The sequence below is a fragment of the Dendrobates tinctorius genome, unplaced genomic scaffold, assembly GCF_039654945.1.
Source record: "Dendrobates tinctorius isolate UK_male_01 unplaced genomic scaffold, ASM3965494v1 ptg000129l, whole genome shotgun sequence".
NCBI classification, from domain to species: Eukaryota; Metazoa; Chordata; class Amphibia; order Anura; family Dendrobatidae; genus Dendrobates; species Dendrobates tinctorius.
The window spans coordinates 18635149-18652500 of NW_027361797.1; the positions used below are offsets into that span (position 1 = coordinate 18635149).

The 17352-nt window shown below is 40.0% G+C and overlaps 1 protein-coding gene across 1 annotated transcript in view; it reads right to left on the minus strand.

Annotated features, from left to right (window-relative positions):
- The window catches only part of GRIN2A (glutamate ionotropic receptor NMDA type subunit 2A), a 293548-nt gene that overhangs the window by 13958 nt on the left and 262238 nt on the right, over positions 1-17352 (minus strand). Inside the window, exon 9 of the mRNA XM_073542833.1 lies at positions 13298-13485. Coding sequence (XP_073398934.1) covers positions 13298-13485 — 188 coding nt within the window. The remainder of the gene's footprint in view (positions 1-13297; positions 13486-17352) is intronic.

A 17352-nucleotide genomic window follows, 5' to 3' on the forward strand; every position in this document is an offset into this window, starting at 1 on the left:
ATACCTGCTCTTGCTAATAGTAGTGAGAGCAGGCATACGATAATGAAAGTATTCAACAGCATATGCAATAAATAAATAACAAAAACAATGGTGTGGGATGGTTAGGGTTGCCGATCGCACTAAATATAAAATATAAGGAAGTGTGATCGCAACCCGGGGTCCACCGTGCAGAGATGGAAAACTGCTGCTCAGTAATGGCGGAGAACTAACTAAACACTGGCGGGTAAACCACTGACCCGGTGTGTACAGGAGAGAACTCTGTTATCTCACAGAGCCACTGGAACAAGTGCCAGAGCCTGTTTATCTTCACAGGACTCGGCAGGGGAGCGCTAGTGTAGAGGCACAGGACTCTGTTCCAAGGACACAGGGTTAGAGTCCCTCTAGCCCCACTAGCGTTCAGCACCACGACTGCGATGCCTGGACAGACGCTTATAGAATGCTGTGCCCTGTTAACAGTCACAGAGTGCAGCAGATAGTTGCTCACCGCACTAAATGTGTATAGCACAGCTCTGTCGGACGCCACTAACCAGCCTAAGCTTAGGACTGGAAAGCACATAAGATGCGCATGGCGCCGCTCTAACGGATGCTGCTGTACCTGCCTTAGGTAGAGTGGCACACTCTGGCGCTAGCATGTGTGAGGAACTGGGAGCACTGCAGCGCTAGGCAGTGGCACAACTCAGCGCTGACTCTAAAACCCCTATCTCAAGCACAACCACAGGAGGGGGTCATAATCAGTCAGTCACCTGTCACAAGCATCCATCATCACACACACCACACATCACGCCATATTAGTCTATACTAGCGCATGGCCGAGTGGCCATGTGACCCTTTTATAGCAGCGTCCTTGCTGGACCTTCCTGATGGTCCAATCGGAACAGACACGGGACCTGAGCATGTGACCCCTGAACTCCAATGGGAGGTTAAGCCATGGGCATGCTCAGTGGAGTGAAAAAGGGACTTAGTCCCAGGAAGCTGCTCACCGCTGGCTAGTGCAGGCTGCTATAGTAACCAACCTGACAGCACTAGCCTGAGCAAGGTGCTGGGAACCACGTCTTTGCTGAGCAGGCTCCTCTGCGGCTGGGACTGAATGGGAGACCGCAGAAGGCACGGCTTGGGATTCCTCCTGTGCAGAGGAAGAAACTCAATGCTTAACAGGGGTACTCTTTATTTTTTACTACCAGTGCAGGCAATACTGACAGCTGTTATCTTGGCTGGTTATCAAAAAATAGAGAGGTCACCATCACCATGCTGTTTTTTAAAATTGTTTAATAAATATTTTTTAAAAATGATCAAGAGTCTTCCCTCCATTTTTGACAACCAGCCAAGCTAAAGCCAACAGCTGTGGGCTGGTATTCTCAGACTGGTAAGGGGCCAAGGGTATTGCCTACCACAGCCTAAAAATAGCAGTCTGCAGCTGCCCCAGAAAAAGACCTCACAGCTCAAAGTGCATGTCAGACCAAATAAGAATGATGAGGTCATAGAAACTGGCCAAGGAGCTCAAAGACAAAATTGTGGCAAGGCACACATCTGGCCTAGGTAACAAAATAATTTATGTAGTACTCAAGGTTCCTAAGAGCACAGTGGCCTCTATAATCCTTAAATGGAAGAAGGGTGCTTCTACTCAATACTGAGCAAAGGCTCTGAATACTTATAACCATGCGATATTTCAGTTTTTCTTTTGTAATAAATTTGCAAAAATTTCTACATTTCTATTTTTTTCAGTCAAGATTGGGTTCAGAATGTACATTAATGAGAAAAAAATGAACTTTTCTGAATTTACCAAATGGCTGCAATGAAACAAAGAGTGAAAAATGTAAAGGGGTCTGAATACTTTCCGTACCCACTGTGTGCCTGCTCTCCCTGCTATCAAAGAGAACAGGCATATGATGATGAGAATAGTACTTCCATCAGCCGACACCTGTGACCTGCAGTAACCACTGATCATAGCTGCTGGTTCCCGCGCTGTCATCTGTATGACAGCATGGAAGCTATAGCACTCTGATTGTTGGTAAATTTAAAGATTACCATGGATCAGAGCTGGCGTTTATCTTGCTATCACAGCACCCAAGCCAAACTTTTTAAAATGTCCAGCAGAACCTGTCGAACCTGAACATCCACAGGTTTGCCCATCTTTATGTATAACCATTAAAAACTTGTAAAATAGAAAAAACACGGCACTCAGTGTGGAGGGAGGTGCACAAGTCGGGTATCCATCCAACTAACAATGTAGTACAAAAACTTGGCACTCTTTTGAGTGCCAAGTTTTTGTACTACATTAAAAACTTGTGTTACCATGGAGCCACAGCGCTCCAACTTTATACTCATTGGCTATTGCTTTCAGGTGTGTAACTTGAAGCTTTTGTGCTCCACTATAAAATCTGCAATTTGGCCTCCACTTACCAATTATTAAATTGATGTTTATTTTTTTAATGTGCTTTCTGCTACTTATATTGCACCAACATTCTCTGAAGGACTGTGCAGAAATTTTACACAAGAGATGATAAAGTCTATTAAAATTCAAATTCATCAAGTTCATCAAATTTTTCGATAAACTGTCAAAGTAATATCGCATTTAAAACCAATAATAGCCAACTGCCCATTTGATGATAGCGTACTGACATGTTTATGTTTTTTTAATTAAAAAAAGTCCAAAAATTATCCATTTTAGTAATATTTGATTAGGTAGACCTTTATTTGGAGTACACTGACTCAAAATCATGGTGTTGCTGTCAGTGGTAACATTTATCCTGCTGTGACAAAGATGAGTGATATGCCATACTTTCTATAACACCCTACACTTTCTCTCCAATAATACACTTGAAGGAGGCAAAGGAAGCAAATTTTGGCCTGCGCTTGGTATTACCAGTGCACGGACACATGGCGCCAGAGCTTACAGATAAATTAACTGATTAAAATTCAAATTTGCCTTCCTCCTTAAAAATAAATTTGGGGTGAAAAAATTGCTCAAATCTCAGAGACAGAGAGAGAAACATTTAATTTTGATATATGTGTTCCACTTACCCGGTGTACATCAATTCTGTGGTCCATACTGTCAGATTAATGTCTGACTGTTTTCCACTGGTTACTGCCAACTGCTGCTGATCTTTGTTGTCCCAAGTATTGGCCAACAACATACAAGGTATAATAATCCATTAGATGTTACAGCTGTAAAGTGTTGTGTTAAGCTAGTGTAGCCACACAAAACAACAATAGCTAGCTCAATGATGCTTCAGCAGTGTGGAAAATGCTGCAGGACTTGTTTCTTTTTTTTTCCAAATCAAACCTTAGAACCTTAGAGTGTTGGACTTTGTGTGGAACAGTACATTTTTAGAAAATTTGACTCAAATTCATTCCTCCACGGATCGATCCACTCAACTCTTTTGGTGCTATATTGGCTGCTGCTGCTAAATGGCTCCCATTTTATTAGCAGAGACATCATTTTTATTTTCTTTTTGTCCATTGTCTTTCACATTTTTTATTTTACTGTACGTTTTGTACAACACTATAATTGAATTTTGACTACTTTTTCAATCCTTATTAGGCTGTGTGCACATGCTGCGGATTCTGCTGCGGATCCGCAGCGGATTTGGCCCTGTGGATCCGCAGCAGTTTCTGCTGCGGTGTACAGTACCATTATTCCCTATGGAAATTAAAAACCGCTGTGCAGATGCTGCGGAATTTTCCGCGCAGATTTTGCTGCGGTTTCAAATCCACAGAAAGAATTGCATGTCAATTCTTTCTGCGGATTCCGCAGCGGTTTACCATCTTCTCCATTGTGGAGATGATAAACCGCAGGGCAAAACCGCAGGCCAATCCGCAGATAAACTCCAGGTCTTTTGACCTGCAGATTTATCTGCGGATTTATCAGCAGCAGAATCCGCAGCGTGTGCACACAGCCTTATTCAAACCTTGGCTATAAGGCCATAACAAGAAATGCTTGGTAATGGGGAACATGCACAGAAAGCAAAATATAGCAGCAGTTCAAAGTACAGAGCGAACAGGGTGCAGAGTACCAAGCTCAGCTAACCACCGAGCAGAACTAGAAAATGTAAGTACCAAAGTCAGCTAACCACAGAGTAGCAATAAAAATAAAAGTACCTAACTCGGCTGAGCGGCACTGAAAATATAAGAAGTGTGCAATACCCTGTTAAACCCACAGGAAATAAACACGTGGGTTGAGCTTGCCCCGCAACTGACCCGTGCTAACCACGCACGTGGCCAAGACAGGTGCTAAGTCAAACGATAGGCAAAATTTACACAGCCTATCTGAAGCTGACCAGTGCTAACCACGCAAAGCATACAGACAGAGCGGTAGAGTATCCACCCACACACCAAAACACAAATGACGCAAGCACCCCGCGTGTGCCACTAGCAGCCTTGTATGTGCTAGGCTCCACCCCAAACCCTCATGCCCAGCCAGATGGGCCAATCCGGAGCTGCCACAAGACCAGAGCAGTAAGCATCCGAGCACCAATGAGAAGGCGCCACATCATGGACATGCTCAGAAAGATCGTTTCTGGACTTAGACTCCAGAGGGTAGGGCTGCCTCTGTATACCACTGGTAACCATAGACATAGCTATACACTAGAGCAAGCAGTAACCACATGGACACTAAGAATCAGTGCAAGACGCTGGGACTGACATCTGTGCTAAGCCACAATCCCAGAAGCCGGACCTGAATGGGGGAATGCAGAGGCAGACAGGGCTTGGGATCCTAATACCGACATGCACAGTTAAATGTATTCATTTTATAAGTAGTTTTTTCTGTTGTTTTTTTTTTTTTTTGCAAAATTCAACCCATAAAAAATATATAATAAGAAATGTTAGGTAGGTATTAGTGAGTAATGGATGAAAAATTTGACTAGTAAAACAGAAGTGTAAAAGAAATAGCTTCCGACACGCATACTTTGTGAGATAGACAGTTGAATTTAAATGTATGGATTTTAGAAAATTTTCTCTTGTAATTTTTTTTTAAAATCATTCCCTCTTTCACAAAAAAATTGCACAAGAAATGCAAAAACTCAAGCTTGATAATGGGTAGCAAAATTATTTCAATTTTTTTCTATAAAAAAATACTGTAAAGTCTTACCGCTATTCTGTGTCTTGTGAAAGAAGAAAAAATGTCTAATTGTAATTCAAATGCAGCAGGACTGATGTCAGCTAGATGATATAAGTGATCAATCACCCTCAGTCTGCCACTGCTTCTGCTAGCACCTCTCCTATCTCTCTTACTCATTATCAGTTTCATCTTATCTATTTGCAGACTACTACACTCATCTGTCACTACTAGAGTTGTACAACACATTACTGTCTGTGCAATTTTCCAATGTCTTAGGGCTTTCTCTTCGTTTTTCTGTTGCTAAGCTGTAAGCTTTAATGTCCACTTACTATTCTAGATCCCCTAAAATGGCTGCTGCATTCCCTGCCTTGTATTTTGGTCATGATAGTCCCACTAGTTTGGATGTGCTATATCATGTGATGGTACTATATCAAGTGCTATATCATGTGATGAATTTCTGCAATGTGTAAAAGTTCAATGATTAGCACTGCAGCCTTGCAGCGCTGGGGTTCTGGGTTCAAATCCCACCAAGGACAACATCTGCAAAGAGTTTGTAGGTTCTCCCCAATTTTGCGTGGGTTTCCTCCCACATTCCAAAGACATACTGATAGGGATTCTAGATTGTGAGCTCCACAGGGGACAAGATGACTGTGTATCTTCCTTGGTCAGAGACTCCATGCAAGATCTAGCCTCGTGGGGTAAGGATGATTCTGAGAAAGGCCAGAAATAAGCCGAAAACTACATAGGAGGACCTGGTCAATTACTTGAAGATATCTGGGACTGCTGTCTCAAGCATTACTGTTATTAACACACAACGACAGCTTGAATTAAAATTCTGCAAGGCATGCAAGGTCCCCCTGCTCATGCCAGCACATGTCCAGGCCTGTTTGAAGTTCACCAATGACCATTTAGATGATCCAGAGGAGGCATGGGAGAAGGTCATGTGTTCGGATGAGACCAAAATAGAACTTTTTGGTATCAACTCCACTCGTCGTGTTTGGAGGAAGAAGAATGATGAGTACAACTGCAAAAACAGTGAAGCATCGTGGGAAAACATGATACTTTGGGGGTGCTTTCCTGCAAAGTGGAAAGGATGACTTCACCGTTTGGAAGGGAGGATGGATGGGTTCATGTATTGCAAGGTTTGGGCCAACAGCCTCCTTTTCCCAGTTAGGACATTAAAGATGGGTCATGGCTGAGTCTTTCAGCATGACAATGACCCAAAACACAAGCCAGGACAGCTCAGCAGTGGCTCTGTAGGAAGCATTTCAAGGTCCTGGAGTGGTTTAGCCAGTCTCCAGAGCTGAACCCAATAGAAAATCTTTGGTGGGAGCTGAAACTCAATTTTGCCCAGTGACAGCCACAAAGCCTGAAAGATCTGGAGAAGATCTGTATGGAGGAGTGGGCTTAAATCCCTGCTGCAGTGTGTGCAAACTTGGTAAACTACTGGAAACCTTTGCAATGGTAAAGGATTCTTTGCCAAATAGTAAGTTCTGTTTTTCTATTATATCAAATACTCATTTTATTCAATAAAATGCAAATTAATTATGTAAAAATCATGCAATCTGATTTCATGGATTTTTTTTTCAAGTTTCTATCTCTCACAGTTGAAGTGTGCCTACAATAGAAATTACAAACCTCTCCATTGTTTGCAGGTTGCAAAATCGGCAGTGTATCAAATACTTATTTTCCCCACTGAATACGGCTGCATGTAAACAGATGGTAACTGGTAATATCTGCCTGCCTAATAACACACTACACTTCAATGGATCGAAGGGAAGAAATAGAAGTGGTGCAATCAGTGTTGTCAGTGTGATTCATTAGTGATACAGTGCACTAGTATTTTTCCTGCGGTAATTAAATTACAATTACATATGTTTTTCTTCTTTCTTAATGTACTAGAAAGCAGAAGCAAAGTGGCGCAAAACAGCAGTTTTGACAGTAGAAAAAAAAATCTGAAATCAATGTCAGTCAGAAACAGTGTGTTTATCACAAATAACTGTACTGAGTTTTGCATTTCTTGTTCAATCTTTTTTTACTGAATAATTGTTTTTTAAAGATACAAAAGAAAATCCCCCCAAATCACAAACTTTTTTTTAATAGTCAAATTTTACAACTTTTACACACCAAACCAATACATCGTTCTGTTGCAGGTGTTGGCTCTTTGGATGTGTACCTAGTGTTTCTTATTAAGTCAATTTTAGAACTTGTTAAAATATATATTTTTTTAAAATGTAAACACTGAACTATGCATGTCTTTTTTGACACCTGTTTTACTAGTTCAATTTCACAACTGTACACACCACACCCATGCTTCAGCTTGGTGACAATAGATGTGGTACTTTAAAAGAAAAAAACATAACATTGATAAGAATCTTTTAGCCGCTATAAGCAACAGAAGCACCACCACTGGCACCAACCATCAACCTCCTTTGTCTCTGTTAAGTGTATTAGTAGAAAGGGAGTGGAGGGCACAACATTTGCTTCAGTCGCAGCAGGATTATACTACCTCTGACAATGACGCCCCAACGTTGGGTCACTATTCTGCATGGGATGGTCAGATAGATCACAAATGAGTGAAAGGAATTATTTTTGAAACATTTTTTAATTTTACAGAACATTAAAAGTTTATTATTAACCAGGTTGTTGGTTACTATTAGGTTTTCATACATTTCTATGGTGAGATCGCTTTTGACATTACAAATACTTTGTTTATTTTAAAGTAGTTTTTAGAGACCTATCATTGATAATGATTAAATATCAGGGCATTTTGAGACTATGTAATAATGTAATTTGCTACAAATATTTATTTTTTTATTTTAAATTGATGAATCTAGCAAATTTGAATGTCAAACGATTCAATAATCTCTAGTCAATTTCTTTCTTACTTTAGAAAGATAATACATTTAATAATAAAAGGAATCACCTAGCCATAGACAAACTTATTATGTGACTTAAATATTTTCTGGAACAATTAAAACGGATCACTTATCCACAGGGAGGGTGACTAGTGTTTGCAGGAGATCTCACTGCAGGGACTCAAAACAATGATGAGAACAGTGGTCCAGTTCCCTAAGATTAAATGGAGTACACAGTGGCTTCATTAATTGTCCATGGGAGAGATGGAGATAGCGGAAAACAGTGAATGGTTTTCTTCACTAGCTTTATAGACAATGAATTAAATAATAATTGACACTCCTTTCATATAGGGAACACCAGACCCCTGTTCTCATAATTGGTGAGGGTCCTAGCATGACTTTCAGGGATCAAATATTTAAGTGATGATAAGTTGTTATTGTGAGCTAGCCCCTATAAGTTGCCCATACACATATGTTAAATGTCATCAGAATTTACAGATTATGTAATATATACTGTATCCTGGGATATTTCACTTCTTTATGAATGACAGATATTGAGAAAAAAAAGAATTGGGCATGTAATGTTTTATCATCACCAGTAGAGATTAGTGGATCTGACAAGATTTGAATTCCAAATAATATGGATTTAACTGGAAAATTCATAGTCAAAATGAATGTCCCTTATTATGCCTTAGGTTCTGGGAGGAACATAGAGCACCATAAATGTAAAGTGTAGAAAATAAAATAATATTCAACTTTCCGATCACCTCTACCATGACCAAGTTTTCTGGCTGTAACCAGGCTAGGACGTTCCTCCGCCTATGTCTAGAAAGGTCACCGTGCACGTTGTGACATCATGACTTTATGAAGTGAATGCGCAGGGGTATCCCGTATCATAGTTGCTGCCGAAAATCAAGTTGATGTGCAGGTGGTGACTTTACAACTTTAAAATACAGATGTGTAGCGATGGCCAGGATTTCAGCAAATGGTGGGGGTAAGAAAAGGTGCCAAATGCTGTATGGTGGAGAGCAAGCAGCAGAGATGGCCAGAGAGGTTAGCGGGGAAGTAGGCAGATCGAACTGCAAAAAATATCTGTATTCTAAAGATCACAGGTTGTAATATTCAATTCCACTTCACTAAATTCACTGATTTCTAATCGCTGGTCCTTTGTTCCAGCTGCCAGATACTTCAAATCGTACATCCATTTACTCAATGTGAGCATGTACATTTCATGGTAGAATGGCAAAAAATAGCCACTGATGTAATATACTGGCCACGTACTGAATGTGTGAACGTGGCCTAAGCCAGCTTTGTGAATTACCACTGGAGGAGGCAGGGGCATGTAATATCAGTGGAGAGAATGGTGCGCTAAACCTCTTGGCCACATCAACGGTGCATTGAGCACCAAAATTAGCAAATTTGATAAAGCTTCTGCCAGAGGCACAGATTAGATCCAGGGCAATCTATTGAGATGGATACATTTGCTCTTGTAGGGCTTTTCATGCTATCTCCTACTGTACTGTGATCATATGATAGATATACAGATAAATAAAGTATATTTCCATCCCAAAAGATAACTATTTTTCTTTCTTGTATATTTCTTTGGTCATACTTCTCTTATGAAGCTGGGAATTCTTTATTTCCTCCTCTAAGATTGCTCCCTGGACACAAGCTTTTCATTTCAATCATGAAAAAGCCAAAAGCAAAACTCAGCATACCAGCACCATTAATATTTTAGCTCATCTCTTTTCCATAGTAGATACACAAAAGGCTTAGTTCAATATTCTCTACAATATTTGGACAATATAAACTTCAATAGATTATTAATCTGAGTCTTCCTGAGCAAAAATGTATAAAATGTACACAAAATACCGCAATTCTCACATTTCACAGAGCTGAATATGTTATTTTATTCAAGAAATGGTGATTGCAGTTGAGTAAATTGATCCTAAGTAGAGTTGAGTGACTTTGGTCGGATCGGGTTTCGTGAAACAAAATTTGTTTCAGTTGAAACTCGTCCGACTAGGGCAAAAATAGTCGGAGTTTCGTCCAAAACCCGACCCCAATGCAAGTCAATAAGGAATAAAAGTCGGCATTGAGTGGATGAATGTCATCCGCTCAATGCCGACTTTTATTTCCCATTGACTTGCATTGGGGTCGGGTTTTGGACGAAACTCCGACTTTTTTGCCCTAGTCGGACGAGTTTCATCTGAAACAAATTTTGTTTCACGAAACCCGATACGACCAAAGTCGCTCAACTCTAATCCTAAGTGAATAAAATTTGTGATTTATTTTAGGAATTTGCAGAATCTGTTGAATTGGAACAGTATGGATTTCACCTTGTGCAAATCACCTAAAATGACTGCCACAATTTTACACTTTATAGAAGATTACATCAGCAGAGAAGAATCACTTAATATCTCTAATGGTAAGTGGGCTTTCCCATAATGCCTTGCAACTAGCGCATCACATGTTAAAATACAGTCAATCAGGAAGGACTATTTCCGCCTGTATAAAAGCTCAAACCAGAAAGGCAGTAGTCAATTTTTGGTAAATCTGGATAGTGAAAGATTAGCCAAAGAAAAAGAGAAAGAAAGCCATAAAACTCTGACAAAATTGTAATGATAGTGAAGAATATTGTGTGAAGAAAATGGAAAAAATATCAAGTATATTTGATAGGGAAAGAGAAAGGAGAACTGTTCTAGTCTTTGAGGCATGGCAAGTGAGGGCCACATAGCTGGAAGCTGCTGATGCTTGGGTGATCAGTATTAAATATAAAAAAATATTTTTGGCATTTATGCTGAAGCAAGCCATCAATATTGGTGAAGGAAAAATACAAATTTTATCTCACTGTCATACACTGTCCTTATTTTCTGCACACCTGTTTTATTAATCTAATTTCATGTCCAGCGTACTTACACACCACATCAATACGGTGGCCCGTTGCTGTTTACTTAGCATTTTTGGTTACTCCTTTTATGCAAGGGGGAATTGCAGTTAATAAAAATGTTAATTCTAGTATAGTAAAATTATATAGTAAAAGAAATATTGGCAATAGCAATGGTATGAGTAATGTAAAGTAAGATAAAAACTTAGGGCACCTTCTGGCAAAAAGAATGTCAAAGCCGTAAACATCAGGAGCAACACCACCAACCAAGCAGTGCTACCAAATATTTCTCTTTTGCCTCAAATAAGGTATCAGTGGAGAGGAATTAGATGGCCTTATGGATTATAGGCACATCACTCAAAATGATGTTAACTCTGATACTCACACACCAGTCGGTTTGAGTGAGTGCTTTAAACATTCCTCCGCCACCATAACAGTTAATCTTTTCAATTGTGGACTTTCAATTTTGTGAGTGACTTTCCTACTTTCTCTGACTACTAGTGAGGTGCCTTGTTTAATAAGCCGAAGCACTTTGAGTCCGAAGGAAGATATTTCTCAAGTTCATCCAGTTAACGAGAATAGTCAACATTTGGACTAACATGCATGATAGTAATGAGGATACTGACAGTGGCAGCAGTGGTGGCAGTGGCAAAGTAATGGCAAATCTGGAGGTGGGATACAAGACTGTGGGGGTGAGCAAGAAGCACAGAACATATTCCACACTAAAATAACTTTCAGCGGGGGCAGGGATGATGTTGATGACAAATATGAGGTAGATAGAACATGTGATTTAGATTGGGTCAAATGAGGTAATGTCATCAGAGGAGGAGGGTGGTGGCATTAATGATAAAGAACAAAGCTGACATTCATCTAAAATTTTGATATCCTCCAGATTTAGTAACATAGTTAGCAAGGCCGAAAAAAGACATTTGTCCATCCAGTTCAGCTTATATTCCATCATAATAAATCCCCAGATCTACGTCCTTCTAAAGAACCTAATAACTGTAAGATACAATATTGTTATGCTACAGGAAGACATCCAGGCCTCTCTTGAACCCCTCGACTGAAGTCGCCATCGCACCTCCTCAGGCAGGGAATTCCAGATTCTCACAGCCCTAACAGTAAAGAATCCTCTTCTATGTTGGTGGAAAAACCTTCTCTCCTCCAGACTCAGAGAATGCCCCCTTGTGACCGTCAGATTCCTTGGTATAAACAGATCCTCTGAGAGATATTTGTATTGTTCCCTTATATACTTATACATGGTTATTAGATCGCCCCTCATTCGTTTTTTTTCTAGACTAAATAATCCTAATTTTGCTATTTTCTCTGGGTTTTATAGTTCCCCCATCCCCTTTATTAATTCTGTTGCCCTCCTTTGTACTCGCTCTGATTCTATTATATCCTTCCTGAGCACCGATGCCCAAAACTGTACACAGTACTCCATGTGCGGTCTAACTAGGGATTTGTACAGCGGCAGTATAATGCTCTCATCATGTGTATCCAGACCTCTTTTAATGCACCCCATGATCCTGTTTGCCTTGGCAGCTGCTGCCTGGCACCGGCTGCTCCAGGTAAGTTTATCGTTAACTAGGATCCCCAAGTGCTTCTCCATGTCAGATTTACCCAGTTGTTTCCCATTCAGTGTGAAATGGTGATATTGATTCCTTCTGCCCATGTGTATAACCTTACATTAATCATTGTTAAACCGCATCTGCCATCTTTCGGCCCAAGTTCCCAACTTATCCAGATCCATCTGTAGCAGAATACTATCTTCTCTTGTAGTGACTGCTTTACATAGTTTTCCATCATCTGCAAATATCGATATTTTACTGTGTAAACCTTCTACCAGATCATTAATAAATATGTTGAAGAGAATATGTCCCAACACCGAAGCCTGAGGTACCCAACTGGTCACAGCGACCCAGTTAGAGAATATACCATTTATAACCCCCCTCTGCTTTCTGTCACTAAGCCAGTTACTTACCCATTTACACACATTTTCCCCCAGACCCAGCATTCTCATTTTGTGTACCAACCTCTTGTGTGGCACGGTATCAAGCGCTTTGGAAAAATCAAGATATACCACATCCAATGACTCACCTTGGTCCATTCTATAGCTTACCTTTTCATAAAAACTGATTAGATTGGTTTGACAGGAGCGATTCCTCATAAACCCATGCTGATATGGAGTTAAACAGTTATTCTCATTGAGATAATCCAGAATAACATCCCTCAGAAACCCTTCAAATATTTTACCAACTATAGAGGTTAGACTTAATAGCCTATAATTTCCAGGTTCACTTTTAGAGCCCTTTTTGAATATTCTCTTCGTACTCGTGAGTATATGCCATCCGGACCTGGAGATTTATCTATTTTAATCTTATTTAGCCGATTTCACACCTCTTCTTGGGTTAGATTGTTGGTGACCCTTAATATATTTCCTGATGCCACTGTTTAGTGATCCATAAGACATCTTTGAAAATTCCAACTTACCATCTCCAACAAACTGTAAAAGTGCTAGATCAATAGGCCGTTTCCACGGAGAACCTTTCTGGAGAGCAATGCCATAGCCTGTTGTAGCAAAGATGTAACCACTGCCTATGGTCACAAGCTTGCAGCCTTCATCTCTTCCAGCCATGTAATTCAGCACTGCTGCATCATAGATGAATGCATCTAACTTCCTGAAAAGAAACAAGTTTTAAAATTTACAACAATTTATTATAATTCCTATAATTCATATGTTTTCTAAATGAAGTGGTCTAATTCAGTTCAAATTATTATTATTAGAATTATCACCATCTGTCCATATGCTGAAATCCATGGGGATGCTTTGAAATTACATGGGGAAGAAGGTGTTGCCCAATATTTCCTTTACATAAGCCACTATTTGAAAAACATAGCACTATAAGGCATTCATTCAACTGATGGGCAGGCATGTGGCAGATAATTTTACCCAAGGATGATAAGAACTTGAGTACACAACCGATTTTCTTGGACAAGTGCTATCCATGGTTTTGATGGGCAGCACTTGTACCTACGATAATCTATAGCATTGTGCATAGGTCAGAACTTTTCCTCTGTTCAAACAGTCCCCAAAAAAATTGAAGACAAATCCAATTTTGCCAGTATCAGATCCAAATCGGCAATGGAAGTCTATAGGTTTGCGAAAAACATCGAACCACACTTGGATGATAATTTTTCCAGACTGACAGAATGGAGAAGGTGTAGAAATTTTTTTCCCCTTTCCACATCCTAAGAAAACTGATGCCACATTGATCAAACTCTGATTAAAGTCAAACAGAATTATAGGACAATTTTTCTTGGATGTGGAGAAAATTGTCATGTGACCCTATCCTAAGGGTAAGGTCACACGAGTGTATAAAAAATCAATTAGAGTCTCATCCAAAAAATGGAATGATTTCTTTCTCACTTGCCATCCGTGTTCGGTCTATGTACAGTCTGTTTTTTACAGCTGCAGATATAAATCATTTAGGCAGAAGATACAGATTAGATATTGGAAAAAAACTTTTTGACAGTGAGGGTGATCAAAGAGTAGAAAAGGTTGCCGTGATAGGTGGTGAGTTCTCCTTCAATGGAAGTCTTCAAACAGAGGCCCGACAGACATCTGTCTGAGATGGTTTAGTGAATCCTGCATTGAGCATGGGGTTGGACCAGATGGCCCTGGAGGTCCCTTCCAACTTCAACACTCTAACAAATTTTATACCAGGCTATTTGCGCTCCCGTAGGTGTAGGATCCAAGGCTTCTTATTATCCAAAAAAGGTTTTTAATACTTCTCAAGAAAAAGCACATACAACGCGTTTTGACAGTATAAAATGTCTTCCTCAGGTATATTGAGGAAGACATTTTATACTGTGGAAACGCATTGTATGTGCGTTTTCTTGAGAAATATTTAAAACGTTTTTTGGATAATAAGAAGCCTTGGATCCTACACCTACGGGAGCGCAAATAGCTTGGTGTAAAATTTATTGGATAACATTCCTATGGTTACTTGGTCTGAGTGACTTACTAGCTACCAAGGTTTTGCACCATACCTGCCACAGAAGAAATCCACCTTTGATCATCTAATGGTCCTAAGTCACAAATATGCCAGATATCAAGATTTATAAAAGGTGAGTGACACCTATATTCACCTACAATCTAATTATACATTTACCTTTAGATCGGTGCGCTTTCTTTCTTTCCTACCCTTTTACCAGAAACTTCAACACTCTATGATTCTATGATTTACAAAACCATTTACAGTTTCAGACTTTACACAATTGTAATGTATCCATAATTATTGCATGCTATACTGTGTCTCTGTTTGGCATCTGATTTTTTTCACACACCCATAGATTTGTAGACTTGAGTGGGTGAGTCTCATTTGATTTACTGAAGAAACATGCTGCAGTGTTTTTCACCTGCAGATTCAATCGGTGAGAAAAATTGTTCCTCTGCACGGCCTCACTGAATAACATTGGTCCAGAGGCTGTCCATTTTTCCATGTACAGCACTCGATTTGAAGATACGGTCATTTGAAGGAGCCCCTAGGGTACTTTTCCACGAGCCGTATTGTTGGCACTTTGGACGGAGCGGAAACCCCCCTCTGCCCAAAGTGCCGCCCCCTTCTGTAAGCGCGGTGATCCAGGATGTGTTCATTGAACACACCTGGAATTGCCGCACCTTATACATAGGACTGTGTTATTTACCTTGCGGAAACGGAGCTTCGCCGCAACGTAAACAGGCATGCTGCGGTCTAAAAAGACATGCCACGTGTCAGGAAACACAGGGCCACCGGATGTGTGTTCGCACACTTAGGGAGACGGGATTTCATAAAATCCCCTCCACTATGCTGTAACATCTGGACTCTGCAGATTGAACGTTGCGGCTGTACGCAGTGTTCAATCCGCAGGTGATCCGGATGTAATCCGGCCTGTGGAAACATACCCTAAGTCTGTTTGCCATTTGCAGCAGAATTTCTTTCGATTCATGATTCAAACCTATCGACAAGTATACACTTATCACACCGAAGCTGTAGGACCGTGTTATTGAACTCTGTCAGGCTAGTAAACATTAATATACCTTTTTTTTGTTTTCACTTTATGCAGTTTCCAGGACAAACATCAAAAGACATACCATACTCTATACGTTTTGTTAACTTGAATAACCAAATGGAGGGAAGCAATAGAGGCCCAAGTAATGAAGGTATAACAAACTTTATTTAGAAAGCATAACCAGAAAATAGTTATAAACTTTGTTAAAAGGGAGAAAACAGCAAGAAATATGCCCTACATTCAGGCCCTATCTGATGGAATATCATCTGATAAGTTAACAATTTCTTGTTTTTCAGACCGGTCCTGTATGTAAGCGATATCTCTCTTTTTACAAGGTTTTTTAACAGTTTTTTAATTTTTAAGGTGATGCTTGGATCAATCTCTGACAGAGTTTGATCCGAGTACCATTAGCATAATCGGCACGATTCTCTGGCACAAGAGAAGACACGCTAATGTGACCCCGGCTTTACCCTTTGTTGCTAGATATACTTTATTCCTTAGGTTTTATAGTATCAGTAACTTCCTATTCTTCCTATCTCATTGCATTCACAAATGGTTCGCAGCTTGGTGCACTGTGATTCCGACCACTTATCGTGGAGTTTAACATATGCACAAAATAAGAGAAATAGCTTTTTGTTCAAGAGTACTTTCTTTGGCAAGAACGGCTAAAATGTACAAAACTTTAGAAAATGGAAGTTCAAAGGCCTTCACGGTCCGGCGCGTAAGCTCTGTGTTTAGGAGTTTGGAAATAAGAAAAAAGATATGGAAGATAAACATCTTTGGTCAGTGTCAGGAAGGGCAAAAAGGGCACAGAAAGCGAGGCACAAACAGTAAAGCAGAAGTGACAGAGCAATGCAAGATAATGTCAGTAACTTAAAGAGAAGCTTGAACTTGGTAAGAATAGATTCAATTTTGTTAAACAACCCATGAAAGATTGAAGCAGTTAAGGTGCAGATTCGTGAACTGGATACCAGAAAACCAATTTCAAGTAAATAATAGAGCATAAAAAGCCCACCACAGAGGAACACATCTGTAATTATCCTCTTTTTCACTAAATTCAATTTGACAAAATTTTTGCAACATAGCGTTTCTGCAAATACATAGACAAAAATATAAGCAATTTGGAAAGTGACATTAGGACTATTATGGGATTTTCCAGGATTAGAAAAATACATGGCGTTTTGTTTCATATATACTGCAACATTTTATATACACTCACTGGCCACTTTATTAGGTACACCATGCTAGTAAGGGGTTGGACCCCCTTTTGCCTTCAGAACTGCCTCAATTCTTCGTGGCAGAGATTCAACAAGGTGCTGGAAGCATTCCTCAGAGATTTTGGACCATATTGACATGATGGCATCACACAGTTGGCGCAGATTTGTCGGCTGCACATCCCTGATGCGAATCTCCCGTTCCACCACATCCCAAAGATGCTCTATTGGATTGAGATCTGGTGACTGAGGAGGCCATTTGAGTACAGTAAACTCATT